General features: G+C 38.4%; 1 protein-coding gene across 2 annotated transcripts in view; it reads right to left on the bottom strand.

Moving 5' to 3' along the window:
- Positions 1-1,340: 1,340 nt before the first annotated feature.
- The window catches only part of PYGO1 (pygopus family PHD finger 1), a 51,258-nt gene continuing 33,800 nt past the window's right edge, over positions 1,341-18,798 (bottom strand). For both annotated transcript variants that reach the window (XM_055279224.2, XM_055279223.2), the window contains exons 2-3: positions 11,753-11,838; positions 1,341-10,028 (exon numbers count right to left, since the gene is read on the bottom strand). In XM_055279224.2, coding sequence (XP_055135199.1) covers positions 8,904-10,028; positions 11,753-11,838 — 1,211 coding nt within the window. In that variant the 3' untranslated portion in view covers positions 1,341-8,903. The remainder of the gene's footprint in view (positions 10,029-11,752; positions 11,839-18,798) is intronic.

Genomic DNA, 18,798 nt, shown 5'->3' with positions numbered 1-18,798 from the left:
AAAAATTAGCCAGGTATGGTGGCATGCGCCTGTAATCCCGGCTACTCAGGAGGCTGAGGCACGAGAATTGCTTGACCCTGGGAGGTGGAGGTTGCAGTGAGCCAAGATCATGCCACTGCACTCTAGCCTGGGTGACAGAGCAAGTTTCCATCTCAAAAAAAAAAAAAAAAAAAAAAAAAAAATTCAGCCTTGTCAGAGGCTCAGTTGTTTTTTTTTAGACAAGGTCTTTTTCTCTTGCTCAGACTGAAGTGCAGCGGCATGATCAAGGCCCACTGCAGCCTCAACTCCTGGGCTCAAGCAATACTCCCACCTCAGCCTCCTGAGCAGCTGAGACCACAGGGGTGCACCACCACACTTAGCTAATTAAAAAAATTTTTGTGTAGACAGAGTCTCCCTATGTTGCCCAGGTTGATCTTGAACTCCTGGGCTTAAGTGATCCTCCCACCTTGGCCTCCCAAAGTGTGGAATTACAGACATGAGCCACCGCTCTGGGCCTCATCTTTATTGTTTAAATAACCTATTTATGGTCTTATTATTCCTTCTAGTGTTTTCCTATTTTATTTCTTATTATTTCCTTCCTTCTACTTTCAAGTTTTTTGTTGTTGTTGTTGTTTTCTTATTCTTGAGATCAATACTTAGCTCATCATACTTTGGGCTTAAAAATAATCTAAAGCTATATATTTCCCTTTTAGCACTGTTACTGCGTCTCATGTTTTAAGATGTTTAGACCTCATTACCTTGTCAGATTAGAATTTCTGACTGCAAGTTTCTGCTTGTGAACTCAGAGTCAGGCAGGCTACTGCTTCACTATGGCTCATGCTTTCTTTCTGTACAATATTACTTGTCCTTGGATTTAGCATGGTTTTGAGTTCAATTTTATCTTTTCATATTTATCACTGCTATATGTTTAAAACAGAGGGAGTAACTTAGAGCATCAATTAATGTTATTTGATAATAATTCTCTCTATATATATCTTTCTTCTCTGTCCTTCAGCAAGATACACATATTTTTATTTTTTCCTATTAAATTTGAAATGTCATGCATTCAAATTTTATCCTGAGATAATTTCATCTTATCACTTCTTACCTATAATGTCAAGCTTTCATCAGTTGACACATTATTTTATTCAGCCTCTTTTTATGTAACAGACTCAAGGCAACTGATGATTGTTTCAAGCAAACTTTAGAGGTCTTATCATTCAAGAAAGTTGGTTTTTTTTTTTTTTTTTTTTTTTTTTGAGACAGAGTCTCGCGAGTCTCACTCTGTCGCCCAGGCTGGAGTGCAGTGGCACAATCTCAGCTCACTGTCACTGCAACCTCTGCCTCCTGGATTCAAGTGATTCTTGTGCCGCAGCCTCCCGAGTAGCTGGAATTACAGGTGTGAGCCACCGCGCCCAGCCACAAGTTTGTTCTTAATATTTGCTACAGTGGTGTCTCTGCCCCAGGGGTCATTAAGCTGCTGAAGTTGTAAAACTCTTCTCCAAATAATTTTTACTAACAGAACTGAAGTCCCAAACTGTTAAAATCAAAGTAGATATGTCATGCTCACAATTTCTTAAGGAAATCCAGGATTCAGTTTTCTGAATAGACTTCACAGAAAAAATATGCATACAGCAAGGCCTGACTAAAAATACTGGTTCTCTCCTCAGTATAAAATTACACTGATAAATTGTAGGCTATTACCTGCTTGATGTTATACTGGACATCTCCCACCCAAAGTCAAGATTCTCACACCTACTTGTCCTGATGAAAGTCAAACGCTTTAAAAAGTTATTTTTCTCTTTAAAAACTAGCTTTATTTAAAAGAATCTGAAGCATAGTAACACTATAGGAAACAAACTTACAATACATATTATTCAAGAAAGCCTGCCATACATCATTGCTACTAATGGTAGGTCTATATACTGATAAACAACATTCCTTATACAATGCACAAAGGACATTAAGCATTATCCCTGAAAAGAATGGCCAAAATGACACAGACTGTCTTGAAAGCAGAACGTTTACTTGTCTTATTACTTATCTATAGAATAAAAAAACTACAATGTAGATGACAAATTAAACTCTTCCAATTTTAAATTCTAGCATGGTTTCTGGGGAAGAAGGGAATGGGATCAGAAGACGCAAATTGTGTTAAATATCTCAAAAAGAAAAAGGAGAATTGGCTTACCATTATTTAAGTAGTTACTATGAAGTAATTCAGAATTGAGAATGTATTTGTTTAACACTTGGAAGCCCTTAAAGAGTCAAACTTTCCATTATCTACTATATTCAATCAGTTATCAAGCCAATTTTATTTGTCTGAAAATTGTAACCTGGTCATTAACCAAAAAAAAAAATAAACAATTTGGGGTAATCTAGTCATTTTATACTTTATTTAAATTTTTCCACAAAGCAGTTCATGAATTAATAATACTTCTTTAGACTTCTATGATCTAAATAGAAACAGACTCAGTTCTAAAAGAATGTATGTGAAAATAGCAGACAAAAATAAATCCCTAACATGTAATACTAAATTTTTAACATAAAATATAGAACTATGAAAATTTTGGGCATTCAAGTCAAATATAATAGGATTATGATACAGTATGGTATCTAGCATTTTAAAAAATATTAAGACTGAATCAGATTTATTGCTATATCAATCCTATCAATAGTCCACAATCAAAAGTACAAAATATACCATAACCACGCCGAATATGATGCAGTATAGAGATATTATTAACATAACATAGGTAGACATTTTGTAATATACATCACTGACATAGTAAAACCTTATTCAGGATAATTTAAACTGATATGTCTAAAATTTGAATTTTTAAAAAGATATGCAGTTTAAGCACTCACAGGCATTCACTTCTTCTTTCAAGTGTGTAATTTCAAATATACAAATTTGCACTGGCCATGTATTACTTATTACAATTCTTTTGGGTACTTGTCTTAATGACAAAATAAGAATGCTTTTAAATTACTATTCTTAAGTAAACACCTCTAAATAAAAAGCTTAAAAGTTTGCCTTCAAGATGAAACATTTTTCTTTAAAATCTTGATTATAACCTTTATTACCAAATCCTTTCATCAGGTAGTACAAAGCAAACAGCATTCAAGTCCTTGAATCAATGGTTAAAAATTCCAGGTAAATTAGAGGAGTCTTATGGTATCTTAATCATGTCTAAATAAATGAAGATAAATAGTACAGTACTACTTATTTTGGTTATGATGAAGTGAATGATGTCTTTTTTGGTTGGGAAATATCAGCGTAAGTTCAAAGTTACTATATAATTTTAGTAGTATGGGCTAAAAAATCCTAATACACTGCCATTTAAAGTAATTATTTAGTAAATTATACCTGTAAGTGGAAAATAAAAATTTTAAGATTTATTGTATTACAAGTGTCATGAGTTGGTAACACTAAAGTTTACTCCTCTCCCATTTGAAAGACATCAGACCATCTATTAATCCATAAATATTGATGTTTCACATACTTCATAGAGTAGCTTAAAACATACCAGCATAAGAAATAATTAGTATTACATAGTAATTTCCTTTGCCATAGGAATAAATGTTGGACAAAGTCTGGAAACATTTTTTTTTCCAATTTGAATTACAGTAATTTTGCCACAGACCACAGCACTAGTGCATGTGTTACTTTAGACATGCTCTAAGAACAAAACAAAAAGTTACTGCAAAAATACATGTCACCAATGTGGAACACACTCAGATTTGTATAAAAGTACTGAACTAATATCCCAAAAAGAGGTATATGTAAACAGTACATAAGGAAGAAAGAGTTTTAATATGAAACAATCATTTAAGTCACATACATCATGATAAGAAGCAGGACTTTCTTTTATAAAAGATAATATTTTGACAAACAAGCAACATCATCTACACATCTACAGAACAAGAAAGGTACAGGTATTTAGAATAAGTTTTAATATAGTTGCAAGTAATGTATTATTGACAAAATATGACAAAGATGCTTATCCACTGAGTTTCATCAAAAGTTTTAAATTAAATACAGGCAGCCTCTGATGTATTAACGCCTGGCATATACATGGCCACAGTCTTTCCTTCATTTCCCCTATACCACTTGTCTTGGGAGATGTTAATGCTATCCCTAGCCTCTTTGCTCCAGGGGTGCTTCCAAATTCCCATCACTGTACCACAAGTTGGAAGATGCAGATGTGACTTTTATAATGCTCTACTGGATAGAACAATAAGTTACTAAAAATTAGAAATGAGAAGAAAATCTCTAAGTTCAGAATTAGAGGAGAGGAAGCTGTGAAAAGTCACAACAACCTAAAGGAAACTGGAAGTACCCTCAGACAGTACCAGCTAATTCACTAAACGTACTGCTTCCCATGGTATCTGAAATGCGGTCATATTGTCCGAAATGTTAGATATTAAAGATTCATTCTTAATAAACATCCTTTTTTAAAAAAGAAATTTAATGGCACTTTTCCCACTATCTTCATTCATACCTTAGTAGAAAATGCTTTTCTCTTAAAGTCTAGCCAACTACTGCCACACAAAGACACAGGATTTCTGATGGGAGGAAAGACATAAAATGTTGAAGCACAGAGCATCCAGGAGAGGAAAAGCCAAGGCTGCTTATACATTTCACCAGAGTTTAGCATGGTAAGGGGGCAAATGCAAAGAAACCCACACCAAAGAACTTAACCTCCTAATCACATCAGGAAAAAGACAAGACCTCTGCTTCTTTCTCCCTCCTACATTGATTGATTGGTTTTCTAAAGAAAACTGACAGCTCAGCATGATACTATTAACTAGATTATGGTCTAAATGAACCTTTAGGAGCTTCCCTATTGTGTCGAGTTCCAAGCCACTATTTACAAATGAACTTTGGGAGCCTGGATGCTTTTACAGTTTTCTTTAATTGAAAAAAATATAAAACAGCACAAATGTCCATGCATAAGAAACCTCTATACACGGCAGAAAGAAATCCAAAACTCTTGAGAACTCCCTTTTAAAAAATCATTGCTTATATATTTTCTTACTATTAAATACAATTACTATAGTACATTGAACAATAAGTGCTAAAACTCTAATTTTTTCAAGACAAACAAGTTTGAAAGAATATTGAATGAAGACTCTTGATACTTATTTGGATTAAAGTTGGCAGATTTTATGATGACCCATACTATTAAGAGGTTTTTCTGCCACTAGGCAGAGTTGGGAGTCTAAAACAAACCACCAAAAAACTAGATTTCTTTACACTGTGTTTATGAAGAATAAGCACTAGTACAAGAAAATCTTCAGTTTTATGTATATAACCTTCTAATTTGAATAACAATAATAGCAGTACTCTAAAGTATTTCACACAAAAGGAAAACACTGATCACAAATCTAATTCTAAGCACTCTGTCTGAAGAACAATTTATCTTTCACAAGCTAAGCTGTATCAGTATTAGTGAGTCGAGTAACACCTAGAAGCATGTGGACCAGAAATTCTCTAGTGCATGAGCAAATCAAGTTCTGAGAAAGGAACTGATGCTTTTTAAAATCTGTCTGGCAGGGCGTGGTGGCTTACGCCTGTAATCCCGGCACTTTGGGAGGCTGAGGCGGGCAGATCACTTGAGGTCAGGAGTTTGACACCAGTCTGGCCAACATGGTGAACCCGTCTCTACTAAAAATACAAAAATTAGCCGAGTGTGATGGTGGGCAACTGTAATCCCAGCTACTCAGGAGGCTGAGGCGGGAGAATCACTTGAACCAGGGAGGCAGACGTTGCAGTGAGCCTAGATCTCATCACTGCACTCCAGCCTGGGCGACAGAGCAAGACTGGCAAAAAACAAAAACAAAACAAAACAAAACAAAAAAAAACCCACCTTTCTGTTAATAACCTAGCTTTGGTGAGTAAACCTAGATGCTCATAGTTAGCCAGGTTGAATTTAAGCAAAACTCAAGGATGTTGGAGAAACTGGGTGTGTGTGTGTGTGTGTGTGTGTGTGTGTAAGATGAGGACTTTCAGTGAAGGAAAGGGATTATACCAAAAAAGGTACAATTCCACCTGTGTTTTTTTCCATCACTGCATATTTTTAAAGTTGAAGGCAGCTTATCATTTATCCTAAGAAGCCATTTCAGTTTGTATAATAGCCTTCTTCAGACAAATTATCATCTGGCTATTCTTACAGTTCATCATTTTTTCCATCCAAAAGCATCTATATAACTTCTGACTTAGCATTATGTAGAGACAACTGTAGAACTAGTAAGAAAATTAATTCAAACACACGAACACTATTCATCAGCTATGATTATAGTTTGATGATTCACCATCAGAACGAACCATGAGTTTTTCTTTTGAATATTTACAGATTCTTATTTAAGTAAGGTGCTTTGAAGACCTAAACACCTGAATAAAAATTCACCTGTTTGTAGGTTTTTAAAAACAACTATGCGGAAATAGAAAACGAATTATATTGCATAACACATACCTTTAGAGTAGCTTGGGTGAGGTTATTTCATTATCACAAAAACAGCTAACTACTGAAACTTAAAGAGAGAAAGGGTTTAAGAAACTGCATAATTGATTTTAGTAATGATCACAACTCAAGTACTACCATGTAAAGTGTTAACTCCTGAGAACACTGGAAAGTTCTACTCAAAATATCTATCATCTAGCTCTGTTCAGGGTAATAATAAATCATGATCTGATGCTACAACTAGGCATACAGCATACAGTCCATCATTTATTAAAAATCAGCACTCATTAAACTTTCAGGAGCAACATAACTAGGTCCTTAAACATTTAGAGAAATATGTATAACAAAAACTCCAAGTAAAATGAGATATTCAAGTACACTACTGAACACCATCAAATGTCTGTCAGCCCAAAATACTGCATTTTAACCTGCTTCAACTGGTAAAGTTTTCACACAAAGGAGTACCTAGAAGTATAGTTTATATCATTTTGTTTCCTAAAATTGTAAAGATAAATATTTTACAACTACTGAAAATATTTTGTACTCACTTCTAGTCAAGGATAAATGGAGAAAACCTTATATGACCTTGTACCATATGAAATTGCTGTTTTTATAGGTCAAAATTAAAACACTGTATTTAAAAAAATAAGTTTTATTCAATCAAAATATGCATCAGGAGCATGAATAGTTTTCTTCCAACAGAATATTACAGGTCTAACTTTTATAAAATTCATCATTTGTTAGGCTGTATAAATTGTTCACATCTTCCAGTTACTTCATCTCAACTGGGGAATGCACTGTTTCTTAGAAAAAGCTCCAAATGATAGACAGTAGTCCATGGAATAAAGGTCCAGTGTCTAAAATGGACATGACAAAATTTCATAGCCCAAGTCACTTAACTTTGCTTTAGTAGCTTGTGACATGTGAGGTCGAGTCCCTGTCTGTAAAAGTGTAGGTTCTTGTATGTTACCCAAAGGACATTGTTTTTAAATCACATTTTCATGCATAATTTAAATTTCTTGACGATATGCTGCTGCCATCATTGTTTCACTTGGGTTCAAATAACAGTAATTATTTATCTCCTTCGTAGATCACCACACAATCTTCAGAATTTTTTTGGTTGCAATGATAATGGTGGCAACATATTAGGGAGCTTTACCAGCCTCCAACGATTGTATAAATTGCCATTAGTTGTCAAACAGTACACATTTTTTTTTTTTTTTTGGCCACAGGTTATAATCTGCTCCAAAAATGGATTTCTGCTGTTTTGAATCTTAATGAGCACACCTCCAACTGTCTCCATTCTTGATCATCCCTCAAGAGGGTACTCTCAGGTCCATTTTTATACTTTTCCCCAGTCAGAGCGGAAACTCCTTAAGTCTGCTGCAAGGCTTCAAATTGTTGTTTGCAAGTTAGATTTCACTTTGGCTCTTAACTGATCTTTGTTTAAAATGGATTTTGATCTCCCCTAGGGTTCATTTTTGAAATTCAGATCCCCAGAACAAGATTTTTCAAACCACCACTGAGTAGTTCTTTTACTAGCAGAGCCCTCTAAGGCCAAATGGATGTTTCTACCTTCCTCATTTGCAATATGTCCCAGTTCAAAATTATACAAAAAGTATTCACAATTCTTCTGTGGATACTATAGTATTTCTCTGGAAAACAATAAACAATAACAAAACAACTCGATATCAAAGAAAAGTAGGAGCATAATACTATCATAATTCTAAATAGCACAACTGGGAACATAACGTTATGCCAACTTTACTAATTGCAGTCAATTTTCAACTGATCTAATATTAGCAGTTCCATGTGGTACCATCCACAAGTTAATCAACAATACTTACTGAGAATTTACTATATGCTAAGATCTGTCTTGTATCTGTACAAACAGATATCCTGAAAACTCACTTGAAAATATGAAATTCATTAATTCCAAAGACCCTAGTGGAGGAGGAATCTGGTGTCATACTATTATTTTTTTTAATCCATAAAAATGTATGCTTTCCCCCATGTTACAGTTACATATATTATGTTGTGAAGACGTGTTAAGTGGATCCTTGATAAACTTTTTGAACTAAATCTTTAATATGGTACAACCAAAGTTCAGCACTGAAATACACGTTTTTCAATGATTCTAACTTTTAAAAGTTAAAACTTGCCTACATTTGTCATATATTATTTTGAAGTTTCAAGAGGCTTTTATGTTTGTGATAAATAACAACTAACATTTATTTATAAATGTTTCTAAAGCACCCCCATATACATTATTCTCATTTAAGACAGCAAGCAAAGACAACAAAAAATTTGCTCTAGTGATGAAGTGAATTATTAATAAAAACTAAGTAAATGTTTTTGTGTATGCATTTAAAAAAATAATGTAAAACATTAAAATCCTGTGTCAGTGAACTTCCGCAATGCACAGGAAAATAAATCCACTTTAGTTAATGCCTTTGATTAAGCATCACTGCCCACTGCAGATGGACCAAAAGTTTCTCTAGTACGCATTAACTGGACATCTTTGTCAGCCATACAGGTATCACAGCCCCATACTGCAGATGCTTCTGCAGTTAAGAGGCCATAAGCTGTTTCAGTCATTCCAGTACAGATCCGATGAAACCATTTCTGACAAGAGGCCTCACATAAGATGGCATCCTGATCATCGTTCACCTCGTTTGTACAAATTCCACAAGGATACACTGGGTCAGAAGATGAATGGCCATGACGGTTTGGGTGAAGAGAAGATTTATTGCTTTTTTCAGTGGTGCAGGCATCTGCTGCACCTCTTGGTTGTCGTGGCTTATTCTGCGTCCCATTTGCATGGTTATTGTTTGTGGCTTCAGTGCTACTTGAACGGCTGTTCTCCTGATTTACTGCATTGTTTCGATTAACATTTTTTAATTCAATATTACTCTGATTCACTGTGTCATCCATATTCAAGTGAGGTGGATGAGCAGAGGAATTTTGATTAGTGTTTTTGGTTGCTCCTTGAGTAAAGTCTTGTTTTGGGGGTGGTGCTTTTGCTTGACCAAAAGTGTTTGGGGGAGGAATAAAAGAATGATTAGATTCTAATGGAGAAGTAAAATTTGAATTATTTCCAGGAACAAAATTAGATGCCAAATCGGGGTTAGAAACTTGGCTCGCATTCTGTGGAGGAATTTGACTGAAATTTTCAGCAGGATTTTGTCTAAAATGTTGATTAGGCATGTTGACATTCTGACTTAGTGCATTATTATAAGATGGATTACCGAAACTTGAATTATCATGTGGCCCAAAGTTAAAAGCATGAGGTCGATTAAAACCCATGCCCAGAGGATTCTGAGGAAATGGGTGTGGCTGGCTCCTGAGTGAGTAAGGACCACAGTATGGGGAAGACATTCTTGGGGGAACGTGAGGTGGCATTCTGAATGTACTATAGCCTCCAAAGCCAGGATAACCAGGGCCAAGATATGGATTTGACGAAGGTAGTGGTTTATAGGAAATAGTATTATAGTTGTCATCAAATGGATTAGCAGCCACTAGATGGTCAGAGTTTGGATTCGGTGGTGGAGCATACTCAGACAATGGAGGAAAAGAAGGTCCCTGAAATGAGAATGTGAAGTAAAATACATGTTTTTGATCAAATACATTATTAAAATTGTCCTGTTACCTTAATACCTGTGAACCTAGTATTAGTTAAATTTCTCTTGCAGTGTTACAAACATTTATTATCTTCACTTGACCTTTCAATTTCGACTAATGTTTATATTTAATTACACTTGCTGATAAAAATATTTAGGTTTATTTCATTTACAAAAGAAAATAAGGTATGATTTTCTGAGCTCAAATCCATTGTAACTTCAAACCCCCAAAGTATTTAACTTTCAAAAGAAGCTTCATTATCCTAATTTTCATTTAATATGCTTACCTATAACTCTAGAATCTTTCACTTAAATACTAAAGCAGTCTAACCTAAAATACCTTTCATACAACAAACAGTCATAAAGTTAAATAACAACAATCAGAATCTAAGTTTTTCCCCTAGCTTAACTTCAGGGAGATACAATTAAAGTATTCCCAAAACATTAAGTTCGGGGCCTCAGACTAAAAAAATAAACTGCCAGTTTTAGTGACACTGTAAGTTTAACAGATGGTGGTCAAAATGATAAAAAGATCAGTAATCTGTACACACATACTTACTAGTAGCCTTTATCACAAAAAGAGTGCTTCAAATTTATAAAGAATAAAACAATGAGTGCCTGTATGTATAACTGCTTGTTATAACCACAAGTTATAACAAAAAAAGGCCTCCATCATGATTGCTTCATGATATGCACATAATACTAAATCCACTATTATAGTTGAACAATTATTTCAGGTTAAAATTGTTACTATATATTTTTAAATCTTTTAATAGAACTGCAGGCATTCATGCCCTTTAAAAACCTTTAAATTAGATTTAAGAACAAGCATTTTAACTTTAATTCTTTTTTGAGACAGAGTTCGTGCTGTCACCAAGGCTGGAGTGTAGTGGCGTGATCTCAGCTCATTACAACCTCTACCTTCCAGGTTCAAGCAATTCTCATGCCTCAGCCTCCCGAATAGCTGGGATTATAGGAGTGTGCCACCACACCCGGCTAATTTTTATATTTTTAGTAGAGAGGGGCTTTCCCCGTGTTGGCCAGTCTGGTCTCAAACTCCTGGCCTCAAGTAATCCACCCACCTTGGCCTCCCAATGGGCTGGGATTAGAGGCGTGAGCCACCACGCCCAGCCTAAGAACAAGCATTTTAATTTGCCCACATTTCCTTTTTGCAGTATCTACTCTATGCCTTAGTCCGACAATAGCCAATAGTTACAGACTTAAACAAAAAAAAATACAATCAGGCGTGGTGGCTCACACCTGTAATCCTAGCACTTTGGGAGGCCGAGGCGGGCGGATCACGAGGTCAAGAGATTGAGACCATCCTGACCAACATGGTGAAAGCCCGTCTCTACTAAAAATACAAAAATTAGCTGGGCGTGGTGGCACGTGCCTGTAATCCCAGCTACTTGGGAGGCTGAGGCAGGAGAATCGCTTCAACCTGGGAGGTGGAGGTTGCAGTGAGCCGAGATCACCCCACTGCACTCCAGCCTGGCAACAAAGCAAGAATCCACCTAAAAAAAAAAGAAAGTACCATCACTTGAATGATTGATTGAAAGTACAATGAATGATTGAAAGTACAATCACTTGAATAGAAAACAAAACTTATGACCAAGTTTAAATTTACCTCATCAGTCTGATCATACTAGCAAAGAAAAACTGTTATTAAAGAAAACGTCAGTTTACCTGTGTATTTGCCTTGCGTTTTTTCTTATCTGGGCTTCCTAGTTGTACACCTGGTCCTCCTAACCCATCCAGTCCACTATCACCACCTAAAAAAAAAAATCAGATAATATTTCCCACTTGTAAGGGAAGTTATTTTATATCGCATAGTAATATCTATTATATTTACTTGTTAATGTTTTCTATTTTTGTTAGACAAGAGCAATACCTTTATAATCATTATTTTTCAAAAAAGTCTTTCCCATAGTTTCAGCCAGAAATAGCCATTCATCCCTGCTCCCATATTTATTATTTTTTCAGCGAAAACGCAAGTCTCTCTCTCTCACTCTAAAACCTTTAGTAACTGGTTCCCTGTCTCAGAGGCCACCACTATTACTAGTTTCTGGTCTGCCTTTCCAAAGATAATCTAGATATATTAAAGCATATTATTATTTTTTTTTTGGCAGGAAAGATACAAATGAGACAAGGTACACACAGTACACACAGTGTACCTTGCTTTCTTACTTGGAGATCATTCCATATTCCTCTATTTAGAACTTCTTTATTCTCTAACAGCTGAGTAGTATTCTACAGTGTGACTACACCATGATTCATTAAACTAGTCCCCTCCATACTGATGAATGTTTAAGTTGTTTCCAAGCCTCTGCTGTTGCTGCAATAAAAATCCATGTATAAATGCCTTTAGAGAGATTTACAAGTAGTTCCTGGAACTAGAATTATGGCATCAAAGGTGTGTGCCTTTTAATTCTTAAAGATATTGTTAAAAATGCAACAATGTTTCCAAATATGGCTTTCTCAACAGTATATGATCAAGGAAAGCAAACGCTTGACTATCAATCTAAGAGGTTAAAAAGAGTTTATTAAAGGAATTTTTCCAGCTTTAAGAAACATTTTATTATGGAGAATTCTGAACATATACAACATAAGGAGAAGAATAAAATTAACCCCATATGCCTATCACCCAGCCCTAATAACCATCATGTCCCATCTTGTGTTTTCAACACCACCTTCACCTCTCTCCATCCAGTACTACTTTGAAGAAAATTTCAGACACCATTTTATTGGTAAATATTTCAGAATGTATTTCTAAAAACTAGGAACTTAAAAAAAATACAATGCCATTCTAGCCACTACAGAAGTTAACAATAATCCTTCATATAATTTCATACCCAATCCAATTTTCTCATAATATCTGTGTGGTTTGTTTAGATTGGGATCCAAGTATGTTCCATAGATTACAACTGGTTTGACATGTCTTTTAATTGATATACTTCCTTCCATCTTGTTTTTTCCTTGCAATGCGTTAACTGAAAGAACCAGGTTGATTACTGTTCCAATTATTAAGCTACCATCTTTTAGCTCCAACCCCTCTTAGTGACACTGGGACTGGGACTTCGCAAACTACATTTTTCTTTTGCTAGGGTCTTCCAATGGGAGCTCTAGAGGGATACTTGAAGGCCAGGGGAGGTGATAGGGAATTTCTGCTCCTCCTGTCTGCTTACTCTTCTTATCTCTATCATCCCAACAGGCCTTCTCTCTGGCACTGGTAGTCCATCCCACTCCCCAAAACAGCTTCAACATGTTTTCTCAGAGGTATTAATACCAGCTGGGCAGCACCTCAATCTCCAAGTCTGAGTCCAAGCTCTATGGCGTTTCTCTTCCAATCCTCTAGGTTCTCATAACCCCAACTTCTTTTCTTTGTTCACTAAGTCCCAGATGTGGAAGTTCCTTCCTGCAGTTACTGTCCATGCTACCTCACTTTTTGCTTTTTTGGTTTTTCAACACCTGTTTAATTCCTTTCATAAAATTATATTACAAATTATATTACATTAAATTGCAGGTGTGATTTGTATTTTCTAGCCTGGAATGCTTGATATATCTTGATTTTGCTGATTATATTTGCTGATTGACATAGTTTAACATGTTCCTTATTTCCTATAAATTGATATTGGGTCTAGACCAGTGATCCCCAACCTTTCTGACATCAGGGACCAGTGGTGGGGGAAGGGAGGTGGCGATGGTTGTGGAATGAAACTGTTCCACCTCAGATCATCAAGCATTAGATTCCCATAAGAAATGCACAACCTAGATCCCTCGCATGCACAGTTCACAATAGGGTTCACCCTCCTATGAGAATCTAATGCTGCTGCTGCTGATCTGTCAGGAGGCGGAGCTCAGGCAGTAATGCTTGCTCACTCGCCACTCACCTCCTGCTGTGTGGCCTGGCTCCTAACAGGGCATGGACTAGTACCATTCCGTGGCCCAGGGGTTGGGGATCCCTGGTCTAGACTATAGGCTTGATCAGATTCAGATTTCTGTTTTTTGCAAGGCTGCTCCATAAGTGATGGTCTGTTCTTCCATTCAAAGGCACCTAATTTCTGGTTGATTTTCTTTAGCAGTTTTATTAATTTTCTGTTGTTGTATAACAAATTACCACATACTTGGTTTGCCACTTAAAACAATGTCCACTTAAATAGAAGCAGAGGGAACACTTCCTAACTCATTCTATTGGGCCAATATTACCTTGATACCAAAGCCAGACAATGACATCACAAGGGGAAAAAACCAAAAAACTACAGACCAACACCTCTTAAGAATACAGATGTGGCCGAGTGTGGTGGCTCATGTCTATAATCTCAACACTTTAAGAGGCTGAGGCGGGGGATTGCTCCAGCCCAAGAGTTTGAGACCAGCCTGGAAAACACAGTGAGATCCCACCTCTACATTAAAATTAAAATTAAAAAAAAAATTAGCCAGGTATGGTGGCACACGCCTGTGGTTCCAGCTACTCAGGAGGCTGAGGTGGGAGGATCTCTTGAGCTCAGGAGTTGGAGGCTGCAGTGAGCCGTCAAGATGCCACTGTACTCCAGCCTGGGCAACAGAGCAAGACCCCATATAAAAAAAAGAACACAGATGCAAAAATTCTCAACAAAATACTAGCAAAACAAATGCAGCAGAATATTCAAAGGATAATACATCATGATAAAGTGGGATTTTTCCCAGAAATGGAAGGTTGATTCAGCAAATTAAAATAAATCAATTTAATATGCCATATTAATAGAATAAAGAGAAATATACATGATCATTTCAATAGATGCATAAAAGCATTTGACAAAAATCTAATACCAAGGAGGGGTCAAGATGGCTGATTAGAAGCAGCTGTGGGCCAGGCACAGTGGCTCACACCGGTAATCCTAACACTTTGGGAGGCCGAGGCGGGCAGATCACTTGAGGTCAGGAGTTCAAGACCAGCCTGGCAAACATGGCGAAACCCTGTCTCTACTAAAAATACAAAAATTAGCCAGGTATAATGGCAGGCACCTGTAATCCCAGCTACTTGGGAGGCTAAGGCAGGGACAACTGCTTCAGTCTGGGACGCAGAGGTTCCAGTGAGCTGAGATCATGCCACTGCACTCCAGCCTGGGCAACAGAGCGAGACTCTGTCTCAAAAAAAAAAAAAAAAAAAAAAAAGGTAGGGGGAGCTGTGGTCCATGGCTCTCAGGGAGAAGAATGAAAATGGTGTGTGAATTAAGCACCTTCAACTGAAATATCCAGGTTCTCACACTGGGACTGACCAAGTGAACAACCTGACCCACAAAGAATGAAGAAAAATGGGGTAGGGCAATCGCCTACCCAGGAGTGGCACAGAGCCAAAAAAAAGCCCCACCTCCAGCCAAGGGAAGCAGTGAGTGATTGTGTGACTCCATCCAGGAAACCACGCTTCTCCCACGATCTTTGCAACCCATGGATCAGGGGATCCCCTCGTGAGCCCATGCCACCAGGGTCTTGGGTCCGATATACAGAGCTGTGTATGCAGAGTCTCAGCAGAGCAGCCACTCAGGCACACACACAGACCCAGGAGTTTACACACTTCGGCCCTAGAAATCCCTGCAAAGATGAAAAAGAATCCTGCAAGGCAAGAGATCCACCCATACATTCCCTAGGAAGGGGGCTGAATCCAGGGAGCCAAGCAGCATTGTTCTGTGGGCCCCACTTCCATGGCACCTCCCAAGTTAAGATCCACTGACTTGGAATTCCAGCCAGCCAGCATCAACAGACTGGAGACTGGCTGAGACAGAGCAAGTTCCTGGGGGAGGGGTGGCCGCCATCTCTGCAGTTGACTCAGCTGTTCTAGCCTGCTGGCTCTGGGGAGTCCAGGCAGTCTGGACAAAGGGGAGTCTTTTACAATGCAGCCCAGCTGCTGTGCCAGATCATGGCCAGACTACTTCCTTAAGTGGGATCCTGATCTATCACTTCTCACAGAGCAGGGCCTCCCTGTGGGAATTTCCAGGCAGGGTTATACAAGCAGAACTCTGATCTCTCCCCAGGATGGAGCCCCTGGGGAAAGGGGCAGCCGCTGTCTCTGCAGTTCAGTCGACTCAGTCTTTCCTGCCTGCTGGCTCTGAAAAGTCTAGGCAGTCTGGACAAAGAAGGATTCCCCCCAGTGCAGTACAACTGCTCTATCAAAAAGCAGCCAGACTGCTTCCTTTTTTTTTTTTTTTTTTTTTTTTTTAAGAAGGAGTTTTGCTCTGTTGCCAGGCTGGAGTGCAGTGGCGTAGCCTTGGCTCATTGCAACCTCTGCCTCCTGGGCTCAATCAATCCTCCTGCCTCAGCCTCTTGATTGGCTGGAATTACAGGCACTTGCCACCACCACCACTTGCCACCACCACTAACTTTTTTTGTATTTTTAGTACAGATGGGGTTTCGCCATGTTGGCCAGGCTGGTCTCAAGCTCCTGACCTCAAGTGATCCACCCACCTCAGCCTCCCAAAGTGCTGGGATTACAGGTGTGAGCCAACGCGCCCAGCCTCTAGACAGTGGTGAAACATCTGAACAGGGGTCTCCAGATACCTCCTATAGGAGCACTCAAGCCAGCAATAGGTCAGGACCGCCCTGGGATGGAGCTCCCAGAGGAAGGAGCAGGCTGTTATGCAGCCTTCACTGGTAATATCTCCAGGTACAGGAAAAACTGAGGCAACTAGGGTCAGGAGCAGACCCCCAGCAAACTGCAGCAGCCTTACAGAAGAGTGGCCTGAATGTTAAAAGAAAAACAAACAAACAGAAGCAATGTCAACAACAATATCAACAAAAAAGACCCCACAAAAACCCCATCCAAAGGTCAGCAACCTCAAAGATCAAAGGTAGATAAGCCCAAAAAGATGAGAAAGAATCAACACAAAAATGCTTAAAACTCAAAAAAACAGAATGCCTCTTCTCCTCCTAATAATCACAACACTTCTCCAGCAAGGGCACTGAACTGGGCTAAGGCAGCCAGGCACAGTGGCTCACGCCTGTAATCCCAGCACTTTGGGAGGCCAAGGTGGGTGGATCATGAGGTCAGGAGATTGAGACCATCCTGGCTAACATGGTGAAACCCCATCTCTACTAAAAATATATTTTAAAAAATTATCCGGCATGGTGGTGAGCACCTGTAGTCCCCTAGCTACTTGGGAGGCTGAGGTGGGAGAATGGTGTGAACATGGGAGGTGGAGCTTGCAGTGAGCTGATATTGAACCACTGCACTCCAGTCTGGGTGACAGAGCAAGACTCTGTCTCAAAAAAAAAAAGAAAGAACTGGGCTGAGGCTGAGATTAGCTGAATTGACAGAAGTAGGTGCCAGAGGGTCAGTAATAATGAATTTCACTTAGCTAAAGGAGCATGCTGTAACCCAGTGCAAAGAAGCTAAGAATCATGACAAAACAATATAGGTGCTGATAACCAGAATAACCAGTTTAAAGAGGAATATAGCTGACCTGATGGAGCTGAAAAACACAACATGAGAACCTCATGATGTAATCACAAGTGTCAACAGCAGAACAGACCAAGCAAAGGAAAGAATCTCAGAGCTTGAAGATAATCATTCTGAAATAAGAAAGGCAGACAAGAATAGAGAAAAAGGAATGAACTAAAACTCCAAGGAATATGGAATTACGTAGAGAATAAATCTACAACTCATTGGGGTCCCTGAAAAAGGGGGAGAATGGAACCACATCAGAAAACATACTTCAGGGTATCATCCTGGAGAACATCCCCAACCTAGCAAGACAGGCCAACATTCAAATTCAGGAAATCCAGAGAACCCCAGTAAAATAATGGACAAGAGATCAACCCCAAGATACATAATCATCAGATTCTCTGAGGTCAAAATGAAAAAAGAAATGTTATGGGCTGCCAGAGAGAAAGGCCAGGTCACCTACAAAGGGAAACCAATAAGACTAACAGCAGACCTCTCAGCAGAAACTCTACAAGCCACAAGGGATGGGGGCCAATGTTCAACATTCTTTTTTTTTTTTTTTTTGAGACGGAGTCTCGCTGTGTCGCCCAGGCTGGAGTGCAGTGGCGCAATCTCGGCTCACTGCAAGCTCCGCCTCCCGGGTTCACGCCATTCTCCTGCCTCAGCCTCTCCGAGTAGCTGGGACTACAGGCGCCCGCCACCACGCCCGGCTAATTTTTTGTATTTTTAGTAGAGACGGGGTTTCACCGTGGTCTCGATCTCCTGACCTTGTGATCCGCCCGCCTCGGCCTCCCAAAGTGCTGGGATTACAAGTGTGAGCCACTGCGCCTGGCCTCCAATGTTCAACATTCTTGAAAAAATTTCCAACCAAGAATTTCATATCCAACCAAACTAAGCTTTATAAGCAAAGGAGGAATAAGATCGTTTTCAGATAAGCAAACCCTGAGGGAATTTGTTACCACTGAGCCTGCCTTGCAAGAGCTCCTGAAGGAAGCACTAAATATGGAAAGGAAAAACTGTTACCAGCCAGTACAAAAACACTGAGGTACACGACCAATGACACTATGAAGCAACCACATAAACAAGCCTGCAAATTAACCAGCTAACATCATGATGACAGGATCAAATTCACATATAATAATATTAACCTTAAATGTAAATGGAGTAAATGCCCCAATTAAAAGACACAGAATGGCAAGCTGGATAAAGAGTAAAGTCTCATCGTTATGCTGTCTCCAAGAGATGCATCTCACGTGCAAAGACACACATAGGCTCAAAATAAAAGGAGGGAGGAAAATTTATCAAGCAAATGAAA

The sequence above is a fragment of the Symphalangus syndactylus genome, chromosome 5 (genome assembly GCF_028878055.3).
Source record: "Symphalangus syndactylus isolate Jambi chromosome 5, NHGRI_mSymSyn1-v2.1_pri, whole genome shotgun sequence".
Taxonomy (NCBI): Eukaryota; Metazoa; Chordata; class Mammalia; order Primates; family Hylobatidae; genus Symphalangus; species Symphalangus syndactylus.
This window is presented reverse-complemented; position numbering and strand designations above follow the sequence as displayed.